This window comes from Crocuta crocuta, unplaced genomic scaffold (assembly GCF_008692635.1).
Source record: "Crocuta crocuta isolate KB4526 unplaced genomic scaffold, BGI_CrCroc_1.0 scaffold15, whole genome shotgun sequence".
Lineage (NCBI taxonomy): Eukaryota > Metazoa > Chordata > Mammalia > Carnivora > Hyaenidae > Crocuta > Crocuta crocuta.
In genome coordinates, this window is record NW_027530508.1 from 4,053,074 (window position 1) to 4,075,437 (window position 22,364).

Consider the following 22,364-nt stretch of genomic DNA (forward strand, 5'->3'; position numbering starts at 1 on the left):
GAGACAGGAAGACTAAATTGCTGGAGTGGGCCTGTTAGAGTCAGAGCAATCTATTTTTTAAAATTGTCTTCAGAGCACGGCTAATTACCATAGTCCTGAAATAGTTGAGAAAACTGGAGCCTGGTTGACAGATTGAGGGATTTTCATTTCCCCTCAGTCTTTAAATCTCATCCTGCCTCACCTGTTGTCAGATGCGGTTATAATTAGAACTGACCTGGGCGCCTGGGTGGCTCAGTCGGTTAAGCGTCTTGCTTTGGCTCAGGCCATGATCTCATGGTTTGTGGGTTCAAGCCCCATGTCGGGCTCTGTGCTGACAATTCAGAGCCTGGAGCCTGTTTCAGATTCTGTGTCTCCCTCTCTCTCTGACCCTCCCCTGCTCACGCTGTCACTGTCTCTTTCTCTCTCTCTCCCAGAAATAAAGCATTTAAAAATTAAAAAACACACAAACACACACACACAGAACTGACTGTTGGACATCTGGAAAAATCTAGCTGTTCACCCCTGCCTCCAGATTCCCAGCAGCGGATTCTCTCCCGAGATCAGGGCTGGGTTGGGTCATTGTGCAGCCGAGGCCTTGCCTACCCCCAGTACTCCCCTCCTCCCTTGTGCCTAAGCCATAGGGACTGTGCTGACTGTCCCTGGCGACCTTCTTGCTAGAGAGGGTGTCTCCTGGGGCCTTTTCCTGCTTAGGGAAAACGTTAACCAAAGACTTTGAAGTAAAGTAGTCCACGGTTCCCTCCTCAGAAAAACGAGTCTAAAAACCTTAGTCTGAGCAGATGTTCTGCCCCATCTCCCGTCCCCTCAGCCTGCTTCCCCCGCTGTCATCACTGTCCCCTTGCCCGTCTGCCTTGTTACACCTGAACTTTTATTGTATTGTTGGTCTCTCTCCACCTGCATGTACACTCCCGGCTGACCTTGTATGTCTTACTAATCCGTGCATCCTCATAAACACTTTTCAGAAAGTACGCCCAGTATCCCTGAGGATTGGAGAGGTTGGATAGAGTAACACAAGGAAAACGCTTAGCACAGACCAGGCTCATACCAGATGCTCACTAAATGGAATTAGTGAGCTCGGCTCGGCTCCCACCTCCACTTTCCCACACACACACCCCACCAGACACGTGTGCGAGCGCACACACACACACAGGAAGTAATGAAAGTAGTATTGCAGAAAGAGTATCTCAAGATCAGAAGAATCTTGCCCTTAAGTTTGTAGCTGTAATTATAAGCCACAGGCCAGACTGAACTAACACGACAAAAAAACGTTCATTTCATGAGGCCTTGGTGAAATCATAAGTGGCCAAAGACTAAGCAGTGAACCTCACCAATTTAGTAGACCTCCATGCAGACCTAGTCCTGCTTTCCACCACTTGTATATAGTAATAGGAAATTCAGGCTGTTCTCCATGTAAAATAGACGTACAGAGGGTCTCGTGATAGTCTGGTTCTGGAGTTGATCTTCAGGTGTTCAAGGACTTTTCTAGATTTCATACCTCACTATGATCCTCTGCTAAAGTGAACCACGTCAGAGAAGTAGCCAAGTAGAACTGCACAGGCCCTGGTTCCAAGCCGTTCTGCCTGGGTGTATGGTTTGGGGGCAGTTACTTAATCTCTCTGAATCTTCACGAGGGATTTAAATTATCAAAACATTTTGGACCTGTGCCAGTTACAAAGAAGCTCTAACACACCCGTGAGCCTACTGTTCAGGTTAAGTCTGCATTACCAATACAGACAAAGCCCCTTTGCCCTTTATTTCCTGATCATCTCCTTCTCTCTGCACCAGCAGTCCCAATGTTTTCTCCATCTGTAAAATTAAGGTCTAAATACCTGTTCCATAGGGTGGTGGTTCAGATTCAACCATGAGCGTTTAGAAAGTGCCTAGCATACGCTGCAGGTGGACTAAATGCTCGTTTCCACTCAATTTGGTTTTGTTTTTAATTTTTTTAAGTGTTTTATTTTTTTCTGAGAGAGAGAGACAGCGTGAGCAGGGAAGGGTCAAAGAGAGAGGGAGACACAGAATCTGAAGCAAGCTCCAGACTCTGAGCTGTCAGCACAGAGCCCGACGCAAAGCTCAAACCCACGAACCATGAGATCATGACCTGAGCCAAAGTTGGATGCTTAACTGACTGAGCCACCCAGGCACCCCTCCGCTCTGTATTTGTACAGTTGTGCAGAAAGACGATGTCACATGTGGAGGGAGGCCGTAGATTTGCACATTCATTCCTACAGTTTCACAGTAGGTGGTCGTAAAGTGTCTTCTTTAAGAAAAAAAAAAATCCAGAGCGCCTGGGTGGCTCACTTGGTTACGCATCTGACTTCACCTCAGGTCATGATCTCACGGCTCATGAGTTCAAGACCCATGTCGGGCTCTGTGCTGACAGCTCGGAGCCTGGAGCCTGCTTCAGATTCTATGTGCGTCTCTCTCTCCCCTTCCCCTGTTCATGCTCCATCTCTCTCTCTCTCTCAAAATAAAATAAACATTAAAAAAGGGGAAAAACATCCATGCCTTACATGTGACAGATTTTTAACAGTGTAAGTCAAGTTTCTAATTAGCATGTCGACCAGCATGACCTTGTCTGTGCCCACCCCATCTCACTCATTCCCTCTAAGATTGTATCATTCTGTCTCCTTTGAATATTTCATTGATCTTCTGAAAGCTAAATAACCTTGCACTATAGCAGATTTCAGTGTGGATTTGCCTCCCTGTGGCCATGATAATCTCTAGGGATTCGTGGTCTCGGTGTAATGTCTCCAGATGGGAGTTTCTGAAGTGGCCAATCCATGCCTTGGAGAAATTCCTGGGGGGATTGGGTATTTCTGAGTCAACTTCATTCTTGCATCACCCGCTTTGCCAGAGTTTTCCTGTCTTCTCCAATGAGCAAAAGGAAAAGCAGCAGCTGGTAAATGGCTTCCTGGTCTCACCCGGTGAGTCAGTCTCGGCTACAGATCTGTAGACTTCGCTAGAAAGGGAGGACCCTGCTCCTTTCTGTACGAACAGTTCTGGGAACTCCATGGTGAATTTCCGATGAAGAAGCTTACATACCCACAGCTGTCCGCACTCTGATGCATACCTTCTTCCGTCCTCTGCTTCCCCACTCAGCTCTGTCCCCCTCAGCCCAGGGTCCTTTACACATTCCCCTCATTGAGTACTCTTTCCAGACTTCATTTGTTCATAGGAGAAGCCCTTCAACAGACATTAGTTGGTGTTCGTCAGCCTGGCCCTGTGCTAAACAATGGAGATTGAAAGAGAGGAGTACATAAGCCCAAGGGGAAATGTGTTCTTGTAAAATAGAAAAGTGAGAAACAAAACTGTGGAAATGGGGTAACTGTATTTTTTAAAAAATGTTTCCGGAAAAATCACATGGCCAAGCCACACGGTAGACCAAGCCAACTCAGATAACCACCTCCCTCTTGCTCTAAATATGTGAAGATGCTGACGAAAATAACAATTTACTTTCAAATACACAGCCAATTTCAAGGAAAGAAATGGAAATTCCCAGGTGGCAGAAGGGAAGGCAGAATTCATTCTGAAGGTAAGTGGATCCTGAAGTCACAGTGACCCCCAAGATACCAGGCATGGAGACAGATGGGCCACTGAGGCTAGTGGGTAGAGTTTGAGCGCCCCCAGGGAGACAGGAGACCACCTCGGGGCCTTTCAAGGTAGAAACTGAAACAGACTGGCTCTAAGAGAAAAAAAATTGGAATAAAGCAAAATACGAGGTGTAGTTGCCTCTGCGAGGTGAGGTTAAGGTAAATGTCAGAAAAACTCCCATCTGCAGAAAGGAGTCCCGAGCACTTGGGGCAGAGAGAATGGCCAAGGAAGCCTTCCCAGGGGAAGGGGTGCTAGAGCTGGTTAGGGAAAAGCCTGGGCCCTAGCAAGTTTGAGCTACCACGGCCTGCGCCTGGCATCACAACCCAGGTCTCCTGGCCCAGCTTGCTTCCTAGACTGCCTTTCCCATAGCTGCGCTGCCAGGAATCTCCAGGTTTCTAGCCAGTCATCATAGATAGACTTTTTCTTTCTCTCTTGTTCTCTGTGCCTTTCACCAAAAACACTAACTCTTCCACACAGATCTCTAGGTCAAGTATAATTCTAGTCCAGCTGATCCAAACTGGATTCAGCCAAACAGCTCTGCTTCAGGTTAAGGCTGGGCTGGGCTCCTGTGTTATTGGACTCTGGTTTGCTCCATGCGGTTCCTTCCAGGACCCACGCCAGAGTTGCAACAGCTACCCAGGGTTTGCCCTTCTCACGGTGGGTTGTTGGAGCATAAGAGGCCAAATGAATTCATACAAGCAAAGAAATACTGGAAGAGATAAAGGTTGAGAATTTGCCAATATTAAGGACAGACACCAAGCCACCGATCCAGGAAGTTCAGAGGACACCAAACAAATCTCTACACACACTAAGCGTATCAAAAATGCTAAAACAAAAAGAATCTTAAAGGCCCAGAGGAATAATGCCATGTGATCTAGTGGGGATGTTAAAATTTACCGAATGATGCAAGACTGAAGACGATGAGTGACCAGTGCTGAAAGAAGAAAACCTATCAACCCAGAGTCCCACACCCAGTGACGATATCTTGGAAAATAAAGGACAAACAGGGGCACCCGGGTGGCTTGGTCAGTTAAGCGTCTGACTTCAGATCAGGTCATCTCACCACTCAGGCCCTGAGCTGAAGCCCCACGTCAGGCTCTATGCTGACAGCTCAGAGCCTGGAGTCTGCTTCAGATCCTGTGTCACCCTCTCTCTCTGACCCTGCCCCGCTCCTGCTCTGTCTCTCTCTGTCTCTCAAAAATAGATAAACGTTAAAAAATATTTAAAAAAAATTTTTTTTTAAAAAGGACAAATAAAACCTTTCTAAGGAAACAAAACAGAGACCACATTGCCAGAAGACCTGTTTCTAGAAATATTAAAGGAAGTCCTTGAGACAGAAGGAAAATGAAACCAGGCAGAGATGGGGACCTACAGTGAAATTCAGAGTACCGGAAATGGAATAAATGAAAGCAAAATTTAAAATTTTTGAATTGCCTTAAAATAAGTCTAAAGAGGTCGGCAAGCCTGTAAAGGCACGGCTAAATATTTTAGGTTTTGCGTGACCTCTTGTAAACACTACTGCTGGGACGTGAAATCCGTCTTAGACAATAGGCAATGTGCATGGCTGCCTTTCAATAAAACTGTGGACCCTGAGATTTGGACTTCATGTAATTTTTATGTGCTACATGTTAATTCTTTTGACTTTTTCTCCCCTAATCACTTAAAATTGTTAAAGCCATTCTTGGCTCATTGGCCATCCTTTAGAATGTATGTATTTATTTATAGCATATGTAAAAATAAAAAATATGTATACATACATGAATGGTGGTATATCTGTACACTGAAATACTGAGCAATAAAAGGAATAAACCTGATCCAGTAACATGGATCGGTTTTGAAATAATGATGCTGAGTGAAAGCCAGACAAAAGTGTGCATACTGTTTGAGTTCATCCATGGAAAAATTCTAGAAAACGCAAAGCAGTCTCTAGTGACAGAATGTAGTTAAGTAGTTCTCTGCAAGTGCAGGGTGGGGGCGGGGAGTGGGAGGAGAAGGGGAAGAGAAGGAAGGGATTTAAAGTAAAAAAGACTCAAGTATATGACAGCGTGAAGAAGAGAAGGGAGGAAATGGGAATCCACTTTTGTAAGGTCTTAATGCTGCGCACAAAGCAGAACTTTGAAGGCAACCTGGCTAAAGGGGTGTGTTGTAAATCCAAGGTCAGTCACTAAAATTGGTTTCTCCCCCTCTTGCCCACTGTCAGCCCCAGAGTTTTGTATAGGGTTCCACCCCCGGCCCCGTGGCAGCACAGGAGACTCAGGGTAAGCGATCATCATGTAGCGGCCACGGTGGCTGATACAGGCACAGGCAGGTGACAGAGCCCACGGGACATGTTCCGGCTTTCCTTGGAAATGCCAGGACAAAGACAAATCAGCTGTACTTCACAGAGTCACATGTAGAAGGACGTGAGCCCTGGCCAGAGCCCTGTTGTGACCCAAGACCTGTCGATGAGTGCGATCACCAGGAAGAGGTGAGCAGGCGAGAAGGGCAAGAACTTTGCAGTTATGTGAACCAATAAAGCTGTTTGCCTGAGTTGGTTCGGGCTGCGATTTTCAGTCACTTGTTCTGTAACGAAGTACCACCAATGTATTACCTTTCCACGGCTCCAGCATCCAAGCGTAGGTTAGCTGGGTCCTTTGCCCTGGGTCTCGCCAGTCTAAAATCCCAAGCTGTCCACCAAGTCTCTGATCCCAGCTGAGGCTCAGGGGCCTCTCCAAGCTCACTGTTGGCCAAATTCAGTTCCTGGTGGCGTAGGACTGAGGCCCTCCATCCCTAGAGGCTGCTCGCCATTCCCTGCCACGGGGCCCGCTCTGCAACATGGAAGTTGACGTCTTAAAGGTGAACTCAAAGGTGCTGCTTTGAATTTCTCCTGCAGGAAGGCCTGCACCTTCTTTTGAAGGACTTCTCTGATTAAGTCCATCCAGGCCAATTTCCCTTTTGACTACTTCAAAGTCAACCGATTTGGAAACTTCATTATGTCTGCATAATCCCTTTACCTTCGCCATGTAACATGTATTCACAAGAGAAAACCCCATCGTATCCACAAGTTCTGCCCACACTCAAAGAGCAGGCTTTATACAACCACGTATAGCACTGAGTGGGAATCTTGGGGACCACTTTAGAATTCTGCCTGCCACAGACACCTGATGCCCTTGTGCTTTACACTTAGTCATGAATCAGTTTCTGGGAATTCTCCAAGTTCAACGAGACTTCAGCGTTGTCTCCTGTCTGGCCTCTTTTTACTTGGCTTTCCAATCGCCTGGTTACTTGTCTCTCTTCCCCATTAGAAGCTAAAAACCGAATAAATAATCGTCATTCTACATCCCAGCTCAACCTGGCCCAGGTTTGGTGCTCCGCAAACATTTGTTGTATGGGTACATGGAGGTGATTCTCACACTGGGGATGAGGCTTAATCTAGATGGCTTTAAAGAACACATTGTGAAAATTCTTTAATTCCACCCTGCTGACGGCATCCAGTCCAAATTCAAGTATGGTTTAAGCGCTCCTACCTGACTTCCCCCATGCACACTTCTGTGCCCTCACCACTGTCGTAGTCCACTTTCCCTTTCATGCTGTGCTCTAAGAAAGAACCCTAAACCACTTCATCTCTAGGCTGGTTTGCTTTCTTACTTTCACGGCGGTGCCTGCGTTTCCTTAGCCTAGAACGGTCTTCCCTACATCAGCTGACCTAATCCTGCTATTCCTCATCTGTATATAAACTTAGAAATCACTACCCCAAGAAACTTTCCTTCATCACCCTCTCCTGCCTGCCTCTGTGTTTAGAAGCTCCTTTGGGCTTCTATAACGCTCTAAGCTTCTTCCCCCTTTCCTAGAACTTGTTACCTCTTGCAAATCGAGTCCATCTCCCCTACCAACTTGAGCTGTCTTGGAGAGCAGAGAGCAAAGCTTCCTTATTTGGGGTCCCAATACTGGCCTGGTCTGGGTAAGGACCATGAATAGTAGTTGGACAAACAGATTCCATCTCTATTTTGCAATTTAGGGTCTTTCAAGATATTCATACTTCCTGATGTCCCAGGCCCGGTGGGAGGCCAGCCTAGCGGGCCCTGGCTCATCTACAGGTTCTGAGCCCAGGCCACGGGGCAATGGACATTGGCCAGCACAACGTCTGAATGACAGGCTTGTTCCTATTGGCTTGGGAAGGCTATTTTAAAATTCTCATCTGCCACCTACTGCTCCTTTCAAAGAGAGTGGGCATGGGGAATTACGAGGCGAAATGCCTGGCATTCCTGGTCCTGCTGTCACTTAGAGCTTCACGGTGACGAACTGTAGTTAGACAATGTGCTGCCCAGAGATGAGACACCAGTCTGAGGCAAGAACTGGTGATCTCCTCTGGGACACCTTGTTCAGTTGCTGAGCATTTGACAGTAGCTTTTCCCTCTCCCTCCCCCCGCCCCCAAGACCCTGCTTTACAGAGGATGAGAGTCGGCCCAAGCTTTGCAAGGACCACAGGCTTCAGCCCTAGAGCTGCGATGGGGAGGAGAGCCCACGGCTCGGTCCCATCTCTCCCGCAGGCAAGAATCGAGCTGTGTGTCCCTGTGCTCTGGACTCAATCATGAATCTCTCCGTTTCTGGGATGCTCCATATTCAAAGACCTGATAAATTTTGGACCTGATAAATTCAAAGACCTGCTCATTTTGGACGAGTGACCAGTTTCGTACCAGTCGAACGGGGGAACTGCTCACATAACCATCCGTCCGAACGGCACTTTCTGACGTCGTGCACCGCACCACCTGCGGAGCTGTGTGCGATGGTTCTGCTGAACCCCGAAGTCGCCAAGTATGAGGACAGGAGCATGTGCGGGGAGGTGAGATGGAGGTAAAACCCTTGGTAAGCAAAACTAATAGCCCATACCTGTGGATCGGTGACTGTATTCTTTTAAGTGTTCTAAGCACGTTCCCAGTAATTCTGTGAGGTCAGTACTTTTATCACCATCAGTATCATTTTACAGATAAGAAAATCAGAAAAAATGACAAAATCTGGTCCTGAACTCACTTAAGTGTGCCGGGCTCACACTGCAGACAGCTCGGCTAGAACTCGCCGGCGCGCCCCCTGCGCTCTGTCTCCCGCAGCTCAGGGCGCCGGTGNCCCGAGGGACCGCGCGGGGTGCGCCCAGCGCCGCGGGCCGGGGTCGGGACGGCGGGAGAGGGAAGGGGTGATGGGCCCGATCACGTCGGAAAGGGAAGCGATCCTGGAACTGGGGAGTCAGCGGATGCTGAGACCACAGAAACCCCGCTGGCCGACTCGCGTCCCCTGTGCGAAGGAAGGGCGGGGGATCTGGTCCGGCTTCGTCACGTCTGGAGAGAATTTGGGTCTCCTGGAGAACCGAGGCCAAGCCTCCACCCCCGGCCCGAGGCTGTCCGGCCACGTCCGCACGCTCCTGGTGCTTCCTCCCTAGTTGTAAGGCAAGTTTCCCAAACTTCATTCATCGCTCGCCCGCTCGATTTACGCGGTGTCCGTGTACCACCTATTTGTTTTAATTGCCATAAAAAAAAACCCAGCCTTTTAAAATGTACAGTGTCCAGGGTCTTACTTAGCACATTTACAGCGTTGTGGGGTCATAGCCACTGTCCGATTCCAGGACCTTTCCAATTCCCTAAAGAAACCCTCACTCCCCATTCCCCCAGCCTCCACGGCTCCTGGCGACCACTGGTCTACTTTCTGCCTCAATCCTGTGCCACGTCTTTGAATATTGCTTAATTGTGTAGGAGAAAGCGACTCTCCCAGATTCCGTAGTCTCATACTAAGCAGTAATTTCTATGAAACGGCGGGTTCCTTGTGCACTGGTTTTGAAGATGCTTTACGGACAATCAGGACATGGCACTTAAAATTATTCATGTTTACTCTGTACCCGAGTCAAGTAATCTCTTTTTTTCCCTAAGATAAGGTAGCTTTCCCACTTTTCCGGCCTCTGATGGGCGCTGCTCATAATAGAACCGACCACGTAGTCAACCCACATTTTTGGTGAAGCGCCTGATGTCCACATTTTGTTTCTCTGGGCTCATTTTTTGTTGTTTTCTTTTCATCCTGTTCTAATCCTGGATGGAAGTGGAGCTCACGCCTCGTATTATTTCTTTGGCCTTTGTAATCCCTTTGCTGGTGTTTTGGTATGACATATGTCTTCATGGCGTAATGGTGTCCTCAGTAGCGTGGGTTTTGTGACCTGTTACATGGGGTGGCTGTGCCTAGGTTGTGAGACCTCGTTTCCTTGGTTTGTCGCGTCTCTGGATGAGTGGGAAGAATTTAGAGGTGAGCATGTGTGTTTTGTTTGTTGTTTTCCTGTTTGTAATCCTGATAGGGACTTGGTGGCAAAGTTACTAATACTGGAAGCCCTCCTTTGTAGACTTTATGATCACAGTGGTTTCCTCTCTAGAATATTTTTTTCTTTATTGTTAGGGTAAAGCAGTCTTCCTTAACCCATGCTTGTCTTCCTGTTTCAGGTAGTTAATGCGTCTCTGCTAATTTGGATACTGTTTGTGAAATTTATTAGGACTTCCAGAAACAGAGGCTGCTTTGTTTTTTTTTGTTTTTTTTTTTAAATGTTTTATTTATTTCTAGGAGAGAGAGAGAGAGAGAGAGCGTGAGCAGGGGAGGGTCAGAGAGAGAGGGAGTCACAGACTGAAACAGGCTCCAGGCTCTGAGCTGGCAGTCAGCAGAGCCCGACGCGGGGCTCGAACCCACGAACCGCGAGATCATGATCTAAGCGAAAGTCGGATGCTTAACCGACTAAGCCACCCAGGCGCCCCTGTTTTGTTTTGTTTTGTTTTTAATAGGAACCTTACTCCAAGTCAGGTAAGGTGTTCCTCTCCCGCTGCCTTTATCTGGTACAGATATGAAGTTCAGACGTAAAATTTCAAGTTGTTTTCCAGTGTCAACATTAGGAATGCAAGGAATGGGGTGGAGGGGCTCTGTTTAGGGGGGATCTCTATCCCCTCTGGCCGGGTCTTCCGTTGTTTTGATTAAGGCCGGCATTGCTTGATTTGAGTTTAACTTGTATTTAAAACCGGCCACGTTTTCTCAGAGCACCTGGCTGGCTCAGTTGGTAGAGCATGCGACTCTTTTTTTTTTTTTTTTTTAATATTTTTTTTTTTTTTTTTNTAGGAGAGAGAGAGAGAGACAGTGTGAGCAGGGGAGGGTCAGAGAGAGAGGGAGTCACAGACTGAAACAGGCTCCAGGCTCTGACCCGGCAGTCAGCACAGAGCCCGACGCGGGGCTCGAACCCACGAACCGCGAGATCATGACCTAAGCGAAAGCCGGACACCCAACCGACTAAGCCACCCAGGCGCCCCGAGCATACGACTCTTGATCTCAAAGTCGTGAGTTTGAGGAAGAAGAGTTTGCTTAAAAAAAAGAGAGACTAAAGTTTTCTTGATATGCAAACTTAAACCAAATCATCGGTATGGAATATCGGAACGGTTTCGTTATTAAGTGTGTAGATCATTTTTCCTGATCTAAGTCACTACTACTATGCATGTGCTGATGTGGAAAAACTTTTAGAGGAAGCATAGCTAGTGCTCCTCTTTTCTCACTGTCCTTTCTCTGTGTATTAAGTTCCCCAGCTCAGATGGTTTTTGGAGATACCTGTTGCTCGGAGGATCTTTACCTGGGTTCTGTGGCCGGAGGTTGAGAGAGGCGTGCGAAAGTCATGGGCTCCGCCAACCTTGTCTGAACTGTTAAGGACCCCTGCCTCAGTTCTCTTATTAAAAATGGTTTTCGTGGAGAACAGGTCAGATAGGACCTCTATCATATTTTCCCCTTTGTTGACTGAATTACTTTTCAGATATCTGGCTTTTTCTTTTTTTTACTAGCAGCGTCTTCTATATTTTGCAGCCAGTTGTAGGATAGTTATTTCATTCCGTCATGGTTATGATAGCCAGGACCTCCACTGTAAAGGAATTTGGAAAGTACCAGCTTTGGAATATATATGATACATCTCTCTTGTAGGCGGGGCAAAAGGAAACTGGGGAAGAAAAGATTCAGGGGACTTTGGATGACATTTATGGATGAAATGTGGACTTTCTCAAGTGTAGAAATGTGTGTCTCACCCCAAAATCCATATACAAAATTTCTCTTAAAGTAGACAGTAGATGTTAATTTCAGTGTTTCCCAAGAATAAGACTCTGATTTCTCCCTCTCTGAGGTGGAATCAGCTGTTCAGCAGAGATTGCTAACCTTTGCTTCCTTGTCGTGTAGCTTAGCAGTTGACCTTATCACTCTATACTTTGTGCAACTCCAGCTCGCCTGAGTTTTCTGTTTTCTCCTTTTTTACATCACATCGAGAGCCTATATATCAGTGCAGTAAATTGTTGTTTAAGGAGGCGAGTGGCACACATAGACGTGCCCTTGATGTGGGAGCCTGAACAGACCGCAGCTAAAGTCCACATCTAAGCAGTATCCTGCTCCGGAAAGTACCAGCAACTTTAGAAAAAGGCCAAAGAGTCTATAAATCTATTTAGAGTTGTGCACTGAGCCCGTTCTTAACAGGCGGATGGGGGGAATAATGTCATTTACTGTAGGCCGATTTTCCCAGAGCAACAGTGACTGAGCTAAATTATTTCTTTTATTCTGCACATGTCTGTTGGGTTCCCACAGAGTGCCAAAAGCGGGAAGACAGTAGTAAGTTTGGAAATGCAGGATTAAAACTAGAATCGGAGCAGAGCGTGAGGAGAATTAAGTGTTGGAACTGTGGTTCCCAAGGAGTTTAAGTTCTAGCAGATTATTTGCCAAAGCACAGTGGGAGTGCGGCTGATTGCCGACAGTGCTCTTTCCCCCAGGTTACTCGCAGCAGTGTCCCTTCCCTCAGGTTGGCGAGCAGCTTACCTGGGAAGAGGGGTCGAATAGACAGGTGTCTAAACAAATTGAAGAAGTGTTTCCACACTCTTAACAAGTAGATTACCAAGATTTCTAAATGTCAGCTTACCTCAGGCAGCATGCAGTGTTATCATTCTAAGTGTCCTTAGTTTGTGATGTGTAGAAAGTACAAGGGCACTCTAAATTTAAAAAATATATGTGTGTGTATATAAAATATCTGCCGCTATTTCTTTCTTTGCCAGAAATTAATCTAATTCCTGCCATGTTTTGTCTTAGCCGAAGTTGTTATATAAAAAGTTGCCTTTTTGGGGGCACCTGGATGGTTCAGTCGGTTAAGCATCGGACTTCGCTTCAGGTCACGATCACAGTTTGTGAGTTCGAACCCCATGTCGGGCTCTGTGCTGACATCTGGGAACCTGAAGCCTGTTTCAGATTCTGTGTCCCTTTCTCTCCCTCTGCCCTTCCCCTGCTCACACTCTGTCTCTCTCTCTCTCTCAAAAATAAACATTAAGAAAAAAATTTTTTTAATAAATAAGCATTTAAGAAAAAGTCTTGGGGCTCCTGGGTGGCTCAGTCAGTTAAGCGTCTGGCTCTTGACTTCCGCTCCCATCATGATCTCACAGTTCGTGGGTTCGAGCCCCAATCGTACTCTGCACTGGTGCTGTGAGGCTGCTTAGGATTCTCTCTCCCTCCTTCCCTCCCTGTCCCTCCCCCGCTCATGTGCTCTGTCTCTGTCTCTCTCTCAAAATAAATAAATAAACTTAAAAAAGTCTTCTTGTACGTGTCTACAGTCCCTTTCTGAACAGATACAGCCTTCTCTTCCGAAGGATGGCCCTTTGACCCAAAGTTAAGGATTCCTTCCTAGTCTTCCTCCTGAGTGCAAGATAAAACCCAGACTCCTTTATAACCCACATCTCCAGCAGCCTTCCCAGGTTCTGTTTTCTCTCTTTACCTACCACTTGAGGTCTCTGTCTGTTTCCTCGAATGATATTTCTACCATCACAGGCTCTCTGTCTGTTTCCTCGAATGATATTTCTTTCATGTGATAAGACCTTTGCACGCCCTCTTCCCTCTGCCTGGAATGCTCTCCCATCAGCACAGTGCAAAATTTGCTTTTAGAAAGTGGCAGAAGGGGAGCCTGGGTGGCTTTGTCGGTTAAGCGTCCAGACTTTCGCTTAGGTCATGATCTCGCGGTTCGTGGATTCGAGCCCTGCGTCGGGCTCTGTGCTGACAGCTAGCTCAGAGCCTGGAGCCTGTTTCGGAGTCTGTGACTCCCTCTCTCTCTGACCCTCCCCTGCTCATGCCGTCTCTCTCTCTCTCTCTCCTAGAAATAAATAAAACATTAAAAAAAAAAAGAAGAAGAAGAAGGTGGCAGAATATATTTTCATTGAAGCTTTTCCTGACTGCCTCAGAAATTAGTCATTCTTTACTCGGGATTTTCAGAATTCGGCATGAATCTGTTCTGTCGTAATTGTGAGCCTCTCAGAGGCTCAGGGTCGTAGCCATCTTTTCTCCCCCCGCGTCGTGCTTAACTACCAGTGGATGCTCATTAAGTGATGGACTGATAGGCGAATGGACAGACCAATCAGTGGCTGGGTAGACAGACGGAAGTAAGGACACACACTCAAGCCAAGAATTTGAAGCGCCTTTTACAAACAGACGTTTGACTAGTTGGGTGCTCTGCGAACAGAGGGAATTGGGCCTTGATTTTTCATGATTTCTGAGTAGAGTAACCAGTTGACTGAGCGTCCAAGCTGGGACATCTCTGAGAGTGCAGCTAGCGGGCGGGATTTACATGGGTGATCATTCTGGGGCTCTGGGCGCAAACCAGGAACGTCTCGAACAAACAGGACCGGATGGCTGTCCCGCCAGGTGAAAAAAAACCATTCAGCCAGGGGGACAGGTTTCCAGGGGGAGGAGGCACCTGTGTTGCATTTGTAGCTGCACCTCCGGCTGCATGGGACTCGAGTGTTTTGTGTGGTTAGTGTGTCACACCTGTTATAGGTAAGTAACCAGGACCGACTTTCATTAGTTTGGTGTTGATAATGTGCATCTTTGTCCTGGAAGCAATTTGTAGGCTGTTGTCTCAATAAAATACTACTGAGGAAAGTTGCTTTGTGTCTCTTTTTTTTTTTTTTTTAATTTCTTTTAATGTTTATTTATATTTGAGAGAGAGAGAGAGAACACACGCAAGCGGGGGAGGGGCAGAGAGAGAGGGAGACCAAATCCGAAACAGGCTCCAGGCTCCAGCTGTCGGCACAGAGCCCAACGCAGGGCTTGAACTCACGAACCCTGAGATCGTGACCTGAGCCCAAGTCGGATGCCCAGCCGACTCAGCCATCCAGGCACTCTTCCCCTTGTTTTAAAAAATTTTTTTTAATGTTTATTTATATTTGAGAGAGACTCTGTGGCCCTCCTAAAGCCTAACCGACTTCCAGTGTTCCTCTTCTCCAAAGCCCAAACTTCCATCCAGAGTTACCTCTCACTTATGTTAACGTAGTGTCTTGCAGCTTGTAGTTGCTACATAAATATATTTCTAAAGAGTCTGTTGACTGTCGATGGAAGGGACTCGTGTTTTTTTCCTCCGGGCCTTTCTTCTCTCTACCGCTCCCCGTGCCTCTGGAAATCCTCCCCTTCCTTTTGAAATTGCACTTCCCGGTAATGCCTTCTCAAGTCAGCCTGACCTACGGCAGTCTCTTTCGGCTCTTGGTGTCTGCACATCCCTTTTTAGGGGCAGTTACAGTACACGGCTTTGTAACCTCTCCTTGGAATTGTCTTGTTTAACTTTTCTTGCGTTTGCAGTTCCGAAAATTAGGCATGCATTATTTTCTTTTTCTTTTTTTTTTAAAAGGAGATAGCTTATTTATTTACTTATCTGTTTTTAGGTTTATTTGTTTATGAGAGAGAGAATACCAGCGAGGGAGGGGCAGAGAGAGACAGGATCTGAAGTAGCTCTGTGCTGACAACAGAGAGCCCAATACGGGGCTCGAACCCTCGAACCATGAGATCATGACCTGAGCTCGTCAGATGCTTAACCCTCCAAGCCACCCAGGTATCCCTCCACACTATTTTCAGCAGAAAAAGTATAATATGATACACATTAACCACAAACTCTCAGTCAATTTCCTAAAAAGGATTTTAAACTCAGTGACATGCCAGTGTATAAATAAACTATCACATAGGGATGTAAGATGCTCAGAACATCACTTGTACCTGATATGGTTGTCAGGAAACAGTTGTTCTGTGTGCACAATCATGCCTCTCCTACCACCAGCCACGTTGGAGACCCAAGTATACCCTTGGATATTCTGGTTTTGAAAATATGTAGGGGAGGGCACCTGGGTGGCTTAGTCGGTTAAGCGTCCGACTTTCGCTTAGGTCATGATCTTGTGGTACGTGGGTTCGAGCCCTGCGTTGGGCTCTGTGCTGACTGCCAGCTCAGAGCCTGGAGCCTATTTCAGAGTTTGTGACTCCCTCTCTCTCTGACCCTCCCCTGCTCACGCTGTCTCTCTCTGTCTCTCTCCTAGAAATAAATAAAACATTAAAAAAATATATATGTAGGGGGCCCTGGCTGTCTCAGTTGATAGACTTTGCAACTGTTGTTCTCGAGGTCACGAGTTCAAGTCCCACATTGGGTGTGGAGCTTACTTAAAAAATAATAAAGGGGTGCCTGGGCGACTCCATTGGCTGAGCATTGGACTCTTGGTTTCAGCTCAGGTCATGATCTCATGGTTCGTGAGTTTGAGCCCCACATCAGGCTCTGCAGTGACAGTACAGAACCTGCTTGGGACATCTGTTTCCCCTCGGTCTTTGCCTGTCCCCCGCTCGCTTTCTCTGTCTCTCTCTCTCAAAATAAACTTAAAAAAAAGAAAGGAAGAAAATGTCTCTGTGTAATTCTTATATGTTACTAGTTGTATTAGCATGTAACTGGAAAATTTTTGTCTCCTGGTTTTATTTTAAAACAGTATTGAGTTTTGGTGATATGCATATAAATAGGAAAGATTGTTATATAAAGAGATATGTATGTTCTGTGAAGTTTGGCATTAAGAAAGAATAAGCAGTCTATTGTATTCTATTTCTATTTCTATTTCTGTTCTATCCTATCCTATCCTATCCTATCCTATCCTAAAAGATTAACAGTAAATATTAGATATGCCTGAGTTTACTGAGCACTTACTGTAATGGTAATTCCTTGCTTGTTACATGGTATATAGTGTTTTGCACATTATGCGCTAATTATGTTTGTAGGATAACTCTAAGAATACCTAGCTGTATCCCAAACCAAATAAGGAGATTGAGCCCTGCACAGAAAATGCACACGTGTTGAATATGTGCCTAATGCCTGTTTCCCCCTTTGTTTTGCAGACTTTACTGCCAAAAGGAAAAAGAAAGTGGCAGAGATATACCAGGCTCTGAACAGTGACCCCACCGATGTGGCTGCCCTTAGGCGCATGGCTATCAGTGAAGGAGGGCTCCTGACTGATGAGATCCGACAGAAAGTGTGGCCCAAGCTCCTCAATGTCAACACCAGTGACCTGCCTCCTATATCAGGTAGGGAGGGGGGGTTGGGGGGGAAGCTTGTCTAAGACTCGAGGACAGAAGAATTTCAGGATCTTTCAGTCATAATGCTCATTTTAAACCAATCGTAGATGAGTAAATCTGAAGCATTTTAGGATACGTTTGGGCCCACTCTGAAAATAAGACCAAACTGATAATAGACTTTTCTTCAAAAATGGAGTGAACTTTTACTAGGTCGACAGGTAGCTTTTATCGGCTAGGGATGGGAATTTATATTCCAGTCTGGGTTCACTTAGAGGGGGATTGTAGGAGACCGTATTTTTACAAGACCCCGGCTAGTTCTGGTGCAAATGAACCACATTTTGAGAGACTCTAGGTCATGGGGAGAGAGAATATTTCTCTGGCTCTTAAGAAAACCAAAACCAAACAAAATTTTTTGTTGGTAAATACTAAGATCATTTTGGATTCTCAGATTCTGTAACTATGTGAAAAGCTCTTCCTTAACTAACTTGCAAGAAGGCCCAGGCAGAAAAATGAGTTCCTTGGAATATAGTACAAGATATAAGGAGAGCACTGAAAATAAAGACTCCACCTTGTCATTCAGTCACTCAGCACTGGTGGCCGTCCTGCTGTGTACAGCAGAAGCCCAGGTGCTGGAGAGGATGAACACGGCTTCTGTTGCTCATGGTGCGGCCGAGTGGGCGTCAAGTTGCCTCTTGTGCTTGTCTTCGAAACTGGCTGCCTCCAAGTAGTCGGCTTCGACTTGGAAGGAAGAGACATTGCCATCTTCACACCCTATATCCCGAGATGAAGTTCTGTCAGATCACAGACTTCCCAGATCTTTATACGATGAAGTCTGCACGTGGGGAGGCGTCACGCGTAGCTTTCGGTCGTGGTTGGGATGGGAATGGGCCCTTGTTACGTAACGCTCGGCTCAGTGGAGGCAAGTGTACGTGCTGTCCACGTACAGCAGCTAGAGACCGCCTCGTTGTTTTCACGGAGTTGGACCCAGCAGCCGGACCCGGGTGCCGGCTCCTGTTTGCACTTAGTCTTAGACTTTCAGGGTCCAGAGGGGTGAGGATCTTAGGGAGTTTACCCCCGTACGCCTTTCCGAGCAGCTCTGTGCTCCCGGGGCTCTATGGCTGTTCGGGTTTTCCCAGGGGTGTCCCTGTCCACAATCTCATCTGATCCTTGCGGTAACCTGAGAGGTACCCGTGGAAGGAAATATCCCCCTTATGGATGTGGGCTTTGAAGGTCAGAGCGCTCCCCTGGTGACACAGGGTGGCAGCCTCCAGTAGGTGTCCCCCGGCCTCCTGCCGCCGCGCCCACTGCCCCTTCTGTCCCACGGTTGCCTCCTGCACAGTCCGTGTCCCTCCTCTTACGGTCGCCTTGGCTCCCCTGAAACGGTGGGCTTGGAACTAACGCAGGGGACCCTCTCTAGGCGTTGTCTCGTGTCGTGTCCTCTGTAGGTAAAGCTGAAATGTGAGCTCCAGGGCCAGGGTGCCATCGCAGAACATCTGTGTCCCTGATCCGGCCTCCTCCCAGCCTCTGCCACAGTAACGCTCCTTTTCCTCCCACAGGGAAGGACCTGCGGCAGGTGAGCAAGGACTACCAGCAAGTGCTGCTGGACGTCCGCCGGTCCCTGCGGCGCTTCCCACCCGGTGAGAAGCGCGCTCGCGGCCTGGCCGCACGGCCAGGAGCTCCCACCCCAGCTGCACAGGGGCGGGCGGGGTGGGGGGGAGCTTTGTACACTCCACTCGGTCACCTTCAGACCCCGCACTACCAGAGTCTGAGCCAGAAGCCCTTGCTCTTGGCCTAGAGGTGGTGAATGAAAACCCTAGGGGTTTTCCCCCCTCAGAGCCACGGGGGGGCACTTCATAGGGACCGCCCTAGCCGTCGTCTGGCCCTAAGGGCAGGCCGGTGCACCAGGGGGCACTCCCCAGCGCCACGCATGCCCTCGCTCCATTCCATTTCTCATATGCACCTCTGTGGGGCCCTGGACCGGACGGGAGGCCGTTCCCTGCGTGGTGAGAGGGGCTGTTGGAAAAACGGCTTCCCGCGCCGAGGAGGAGGAGGAGGAAAACGGCCGGCTCGTGGCCCCGTGGCTCCGTCTTCCCGGCGAAGGCAGCCGGCGACAGGCATCGTGCCTAGGGCCCCGTTGTCTTCCTCTGGTGGCCTCGCCTTGGCGCAGGTCCAGGGGGAAAGGGGAACTGCGGCGGGGACGGGAGCCTCTAAACCCGTCGCCCCCCTCGGGCACCGTGCTGTGGTGCGGATTCTGCCCCTCGAGGCGCCTTCTCTCCCGTTCGCGCCCTTGCCCCCTGCTCGCTCTGGAGCACGTGGGGCCTGGTCCCCTCTCCCTGGGCTGCGGGCCTGCATGAGACCACACAGGTCGGGGCTCCGGGGTCCCCCAGCACCCCCAGCCAGCCTTCTCCTCGCAACCCTCCCTGCTGCTTCCCTCTCTGGGCCATTGATGCGGGAGGCCGTGTGCGGGCCGCCCCTCGCCGTGCTTTCCCAGCCTTTTTGCGGCCGCGCTGTTCTGGGCTCGGCTCGGCTCTCTTACCCTGAAACTTCGGGGCGTCGGTCAGTCTCTCCCCCTTGATTACATTTCCTACATAGTAGCTGCTTTACTCCATGTTCTTTTTGGTTTATCTGTTAGAGTATTATGCCTTTTTGAGAAAAGGTGGGGTAAATATGAGCGACAGATTTCTTTTACCTTAACCCTTTGTTCAGTGTAGTTTGGGCGCTTCTATGAACCGTTTTCTCTCCGTGTCTGTCTGGAGCTGGAAGGGCTGGTGGTGTGGGGGCCACCCTTCCACAGCAGCTCACAAGGCCACGTTTTGGCAGTTTCTTTTTTAAATTTTTTAAATGTCTATTTATTTTTGAGAGAGAGAGAGCGTGCATACAAGCAGGGGAGGGCAGAGAGGGGAGACACAGAATCTGAAGCAGGCTCCAGGCTCTGAGCTGTCGGCACATACCAGATATGAGGCTCGAACTCACGAACTGGTTCATGAGTTCAAGCCCTGCATTGGGTTCTATGCTGACAGTGCAGAGCCTGCTTGGGATTCTCTCTCCCTCTCTCTCTGCCCCTCCCTGGCTCACATGCATAGTCGCTCTCTCTCAAAAAGAAATAAACTTAGTAAAAAAAAAAGGTTATATTCCTGTGATACTTAGCTTGGCTTAGAGGAGAAGACACAACTATTAAATTTTTTATTTTTAGATAATTTCTTACCTATAGAAAAGTTGCAAAAATAGGACAAATAATTCCCTAGATATATTTTACCCAGATTTCCTTATATGTTAGCATTTTGCTATATTTGTTTTAGTGTTGTCTTATGTTTTTCCTGCACACACACACATTTTTTTTTCTGAACTATTTAAGAATAAATTACAGACATGGTGCCCCTTTACCCCTAAATATTTCAAGGTGTGTGTCCTAAAACAGGGCCCTTACATAATCACAGCACACTTATTAAAATCAGCAACACACTGAAAAATACTGCTTCTAACGTATATTTTATTCAGATCTCACCCTTTACTGCAATAATGTCCTTCATAGGGAAAGGAGATACAAATGCATGTATTTCCTGTCCAGTCATCGTGTCTCTTTAGCCTTCTTTAACCTGGAATGGTTCCTTTGTGTTTTATGACTCTATTATTTTTTTTAAATTTCCCTCAGTTTGGGTTTGTCTAGTATTTCCTTATGATTAGATTCAGGTTTATGCACTCTTTTTTTTGTTATCTGTTTATTTTTGAGAGAGAGCACAGCAAGGGAGGGGTAGAGAGGGAGACACAGAATCCGAAGCAGGTGCCAGGCTCTGAGCTGTCAGCGCAGAGCCTGATGCAGGGCTCGAACCCATAAACTGCAAGATCATGACCTGAGCCAAATTGGTTGCGTAACTGACAGAGCCACCCAGGTGCTCCTATTTCCTTATTTTTAAATACTTATTTATCTATCTATTGTTTAGTGTTTGTTTATTTTTGAGTGACAGCACAAGCAGGGGAGGGACAGAGAGGGAGACCCAGAATCTGAAGCAGGCTCCAGGCTCTGAGCTAGCTGTCAGCACAGAGTCTGATGTGGGGCTTGAACTCACGAGTCATGAGACCCTGACCTGAGCCCCCCAGGCGCCCCAGGTTTATGTGCTCTTGATAGGAACTCCCCAGAAGCAACCCTGTGTTCTCAGTGCGCACCTCAGGAGGCTCATGCTGTCGAGCACTCACACCCCGGGCGGTGTCCGCTGCAGGGACTTGGTTGGGACGCTCCTGCAGCTCCCCCGCTGCAAGGTTGCTGCTCTCTGGCCCTTGCTTGTGGCCTAAACAATAGCAGTGGTGTGTGGATTTTAACGTGTTGCCAAATTGTTCAGAATTCTTTTTTTTTTTTTTTTATTAAAAACTTTGAAAATCCTTCGCTGCCTGTCCTCCTAACCTCCTGGCTACCAGGCTGCTTGCCGTGTTCAAGGGTGTCTCTCCTCTCCCCGCCCCCCCTCCCAGGCATGCCAGAGGAACAGAGGGCGGGGCTCCAGGAGGAGCTGATCGACATCATCCTGGTCGTCTTGGAGCGCAACCCCCAGCTGCATTACTACCAGGGCTACCATGACATTGTGGTCACCTTCCTGCTGGTGGTCGGCGAGAGGCTGGCCACGTCTCTGGTAGAGAAGCTGTCTACCCACCACCTCAGGTACCCGCGCGTAGCAAGAGAGGAAGGGCATCGCTCCTCAGGCCCCCCTGAGGCTAACCCCTCGACCCATCGCCTGGCCGTCGTTTTCAGTGGTTGGAGCCCTGTTCCACCCGCTCTGCCCCGATCTGGGGATCTGAGCTTTGGTCCGACTAGGCTCAGCACATTGTCTCCCCTCTAGGGATTTCATGGACCCGACAATGGACAACACCAAGCATATATTAAACTGTCTGATGCCCATCATTGACCAGGTGAACCCGGAGCTCCACGATTTCATGCAGAGGTATGCATGCATTCCAGCTCACGCACACGGGCCCGTTCGGCACTCTCCTGGCCCGTGTCCCTTCCCTACGAGTCTAGCTCAGTCTCCGCGCCGTCGCATGTAAGTGAAGGTTAGGTCTTCCAGGTCGTCCTTTCTGTCCGCCCACGAGCTGGATAGTTTGGTTCTGCACCTCCTGGGGCCACTTTCCGGGGACCGTGCCCTTGTCGGGCCGCAGCAGATGTCACGGCACAAGCCCCTGTGGAGTGCACCTCCGGTGGGGGGAGGTTGGGGAGATCCGTGTGCCGAGGCGGACTCTGAGGTGACTGCCGTAGGAGAAGAGTAACTGCCGTAGGGCCCAAGTCGAGAAAGACAGTCATCCGTGGGTTGTTTTCTTCACCAAATACCAAAGAGAAGAAAGCCTTCTTTGCAAATCTCGTGAGATTTTTTTTTTCTCTTCTGTGTAATTGGAAATGTGCCCTTGGCCAGCGCCTCTCC

At 48.1% G+C, this 22,364-nt stretch overlaps 1 protein-coding gene across 2 annotated transcripts in view; it reads left to right on the forward strand.

Moving 5' to 3' along the window:
- The first annotated feature begins 8,776 nt into the window (after positions 1 to 8,776).
- The window catches only part of TBC1D20 (TBC1 domain family member 20), a 15,952-nt gene continuing 2,364 nt past the window's right edge, over positions 8,777 to 22,364 (forward strand). The window contains exons 1-5 of one of the 2 annotated variants that reach the window (XM_077767032.1): positions 8,777 to 9,011; positions 16,783 to 16,968; positions 18,516 to 18,596; positions 21,424 to 21,610; positions 21,789 to 21,890. In XM_077767032.1, the coding sequence (XP_077623158.1) occupies positions 16,869 to 16,968; positions 18,516 to 18,596; positions 21,424 to 21,610; positions 21,789 to 21,890 (470 nt within the window). In that variant the 5' untranslated portion in view covers positions 8,777 to 9,011; positions 16,783 to 16,868. Of the gene's footprint in view, positions 9,012 to 15,336; positions 15,470 to 16,782; positions 16,969 to 18,515; positions 18,597 to 21,423; positions 21,611 to 21,788; positions 21,891 to 22,364 lie in introns of those variants that run through there. The other variant, XM_077767031.1, reaches the window with a different exon arrangement.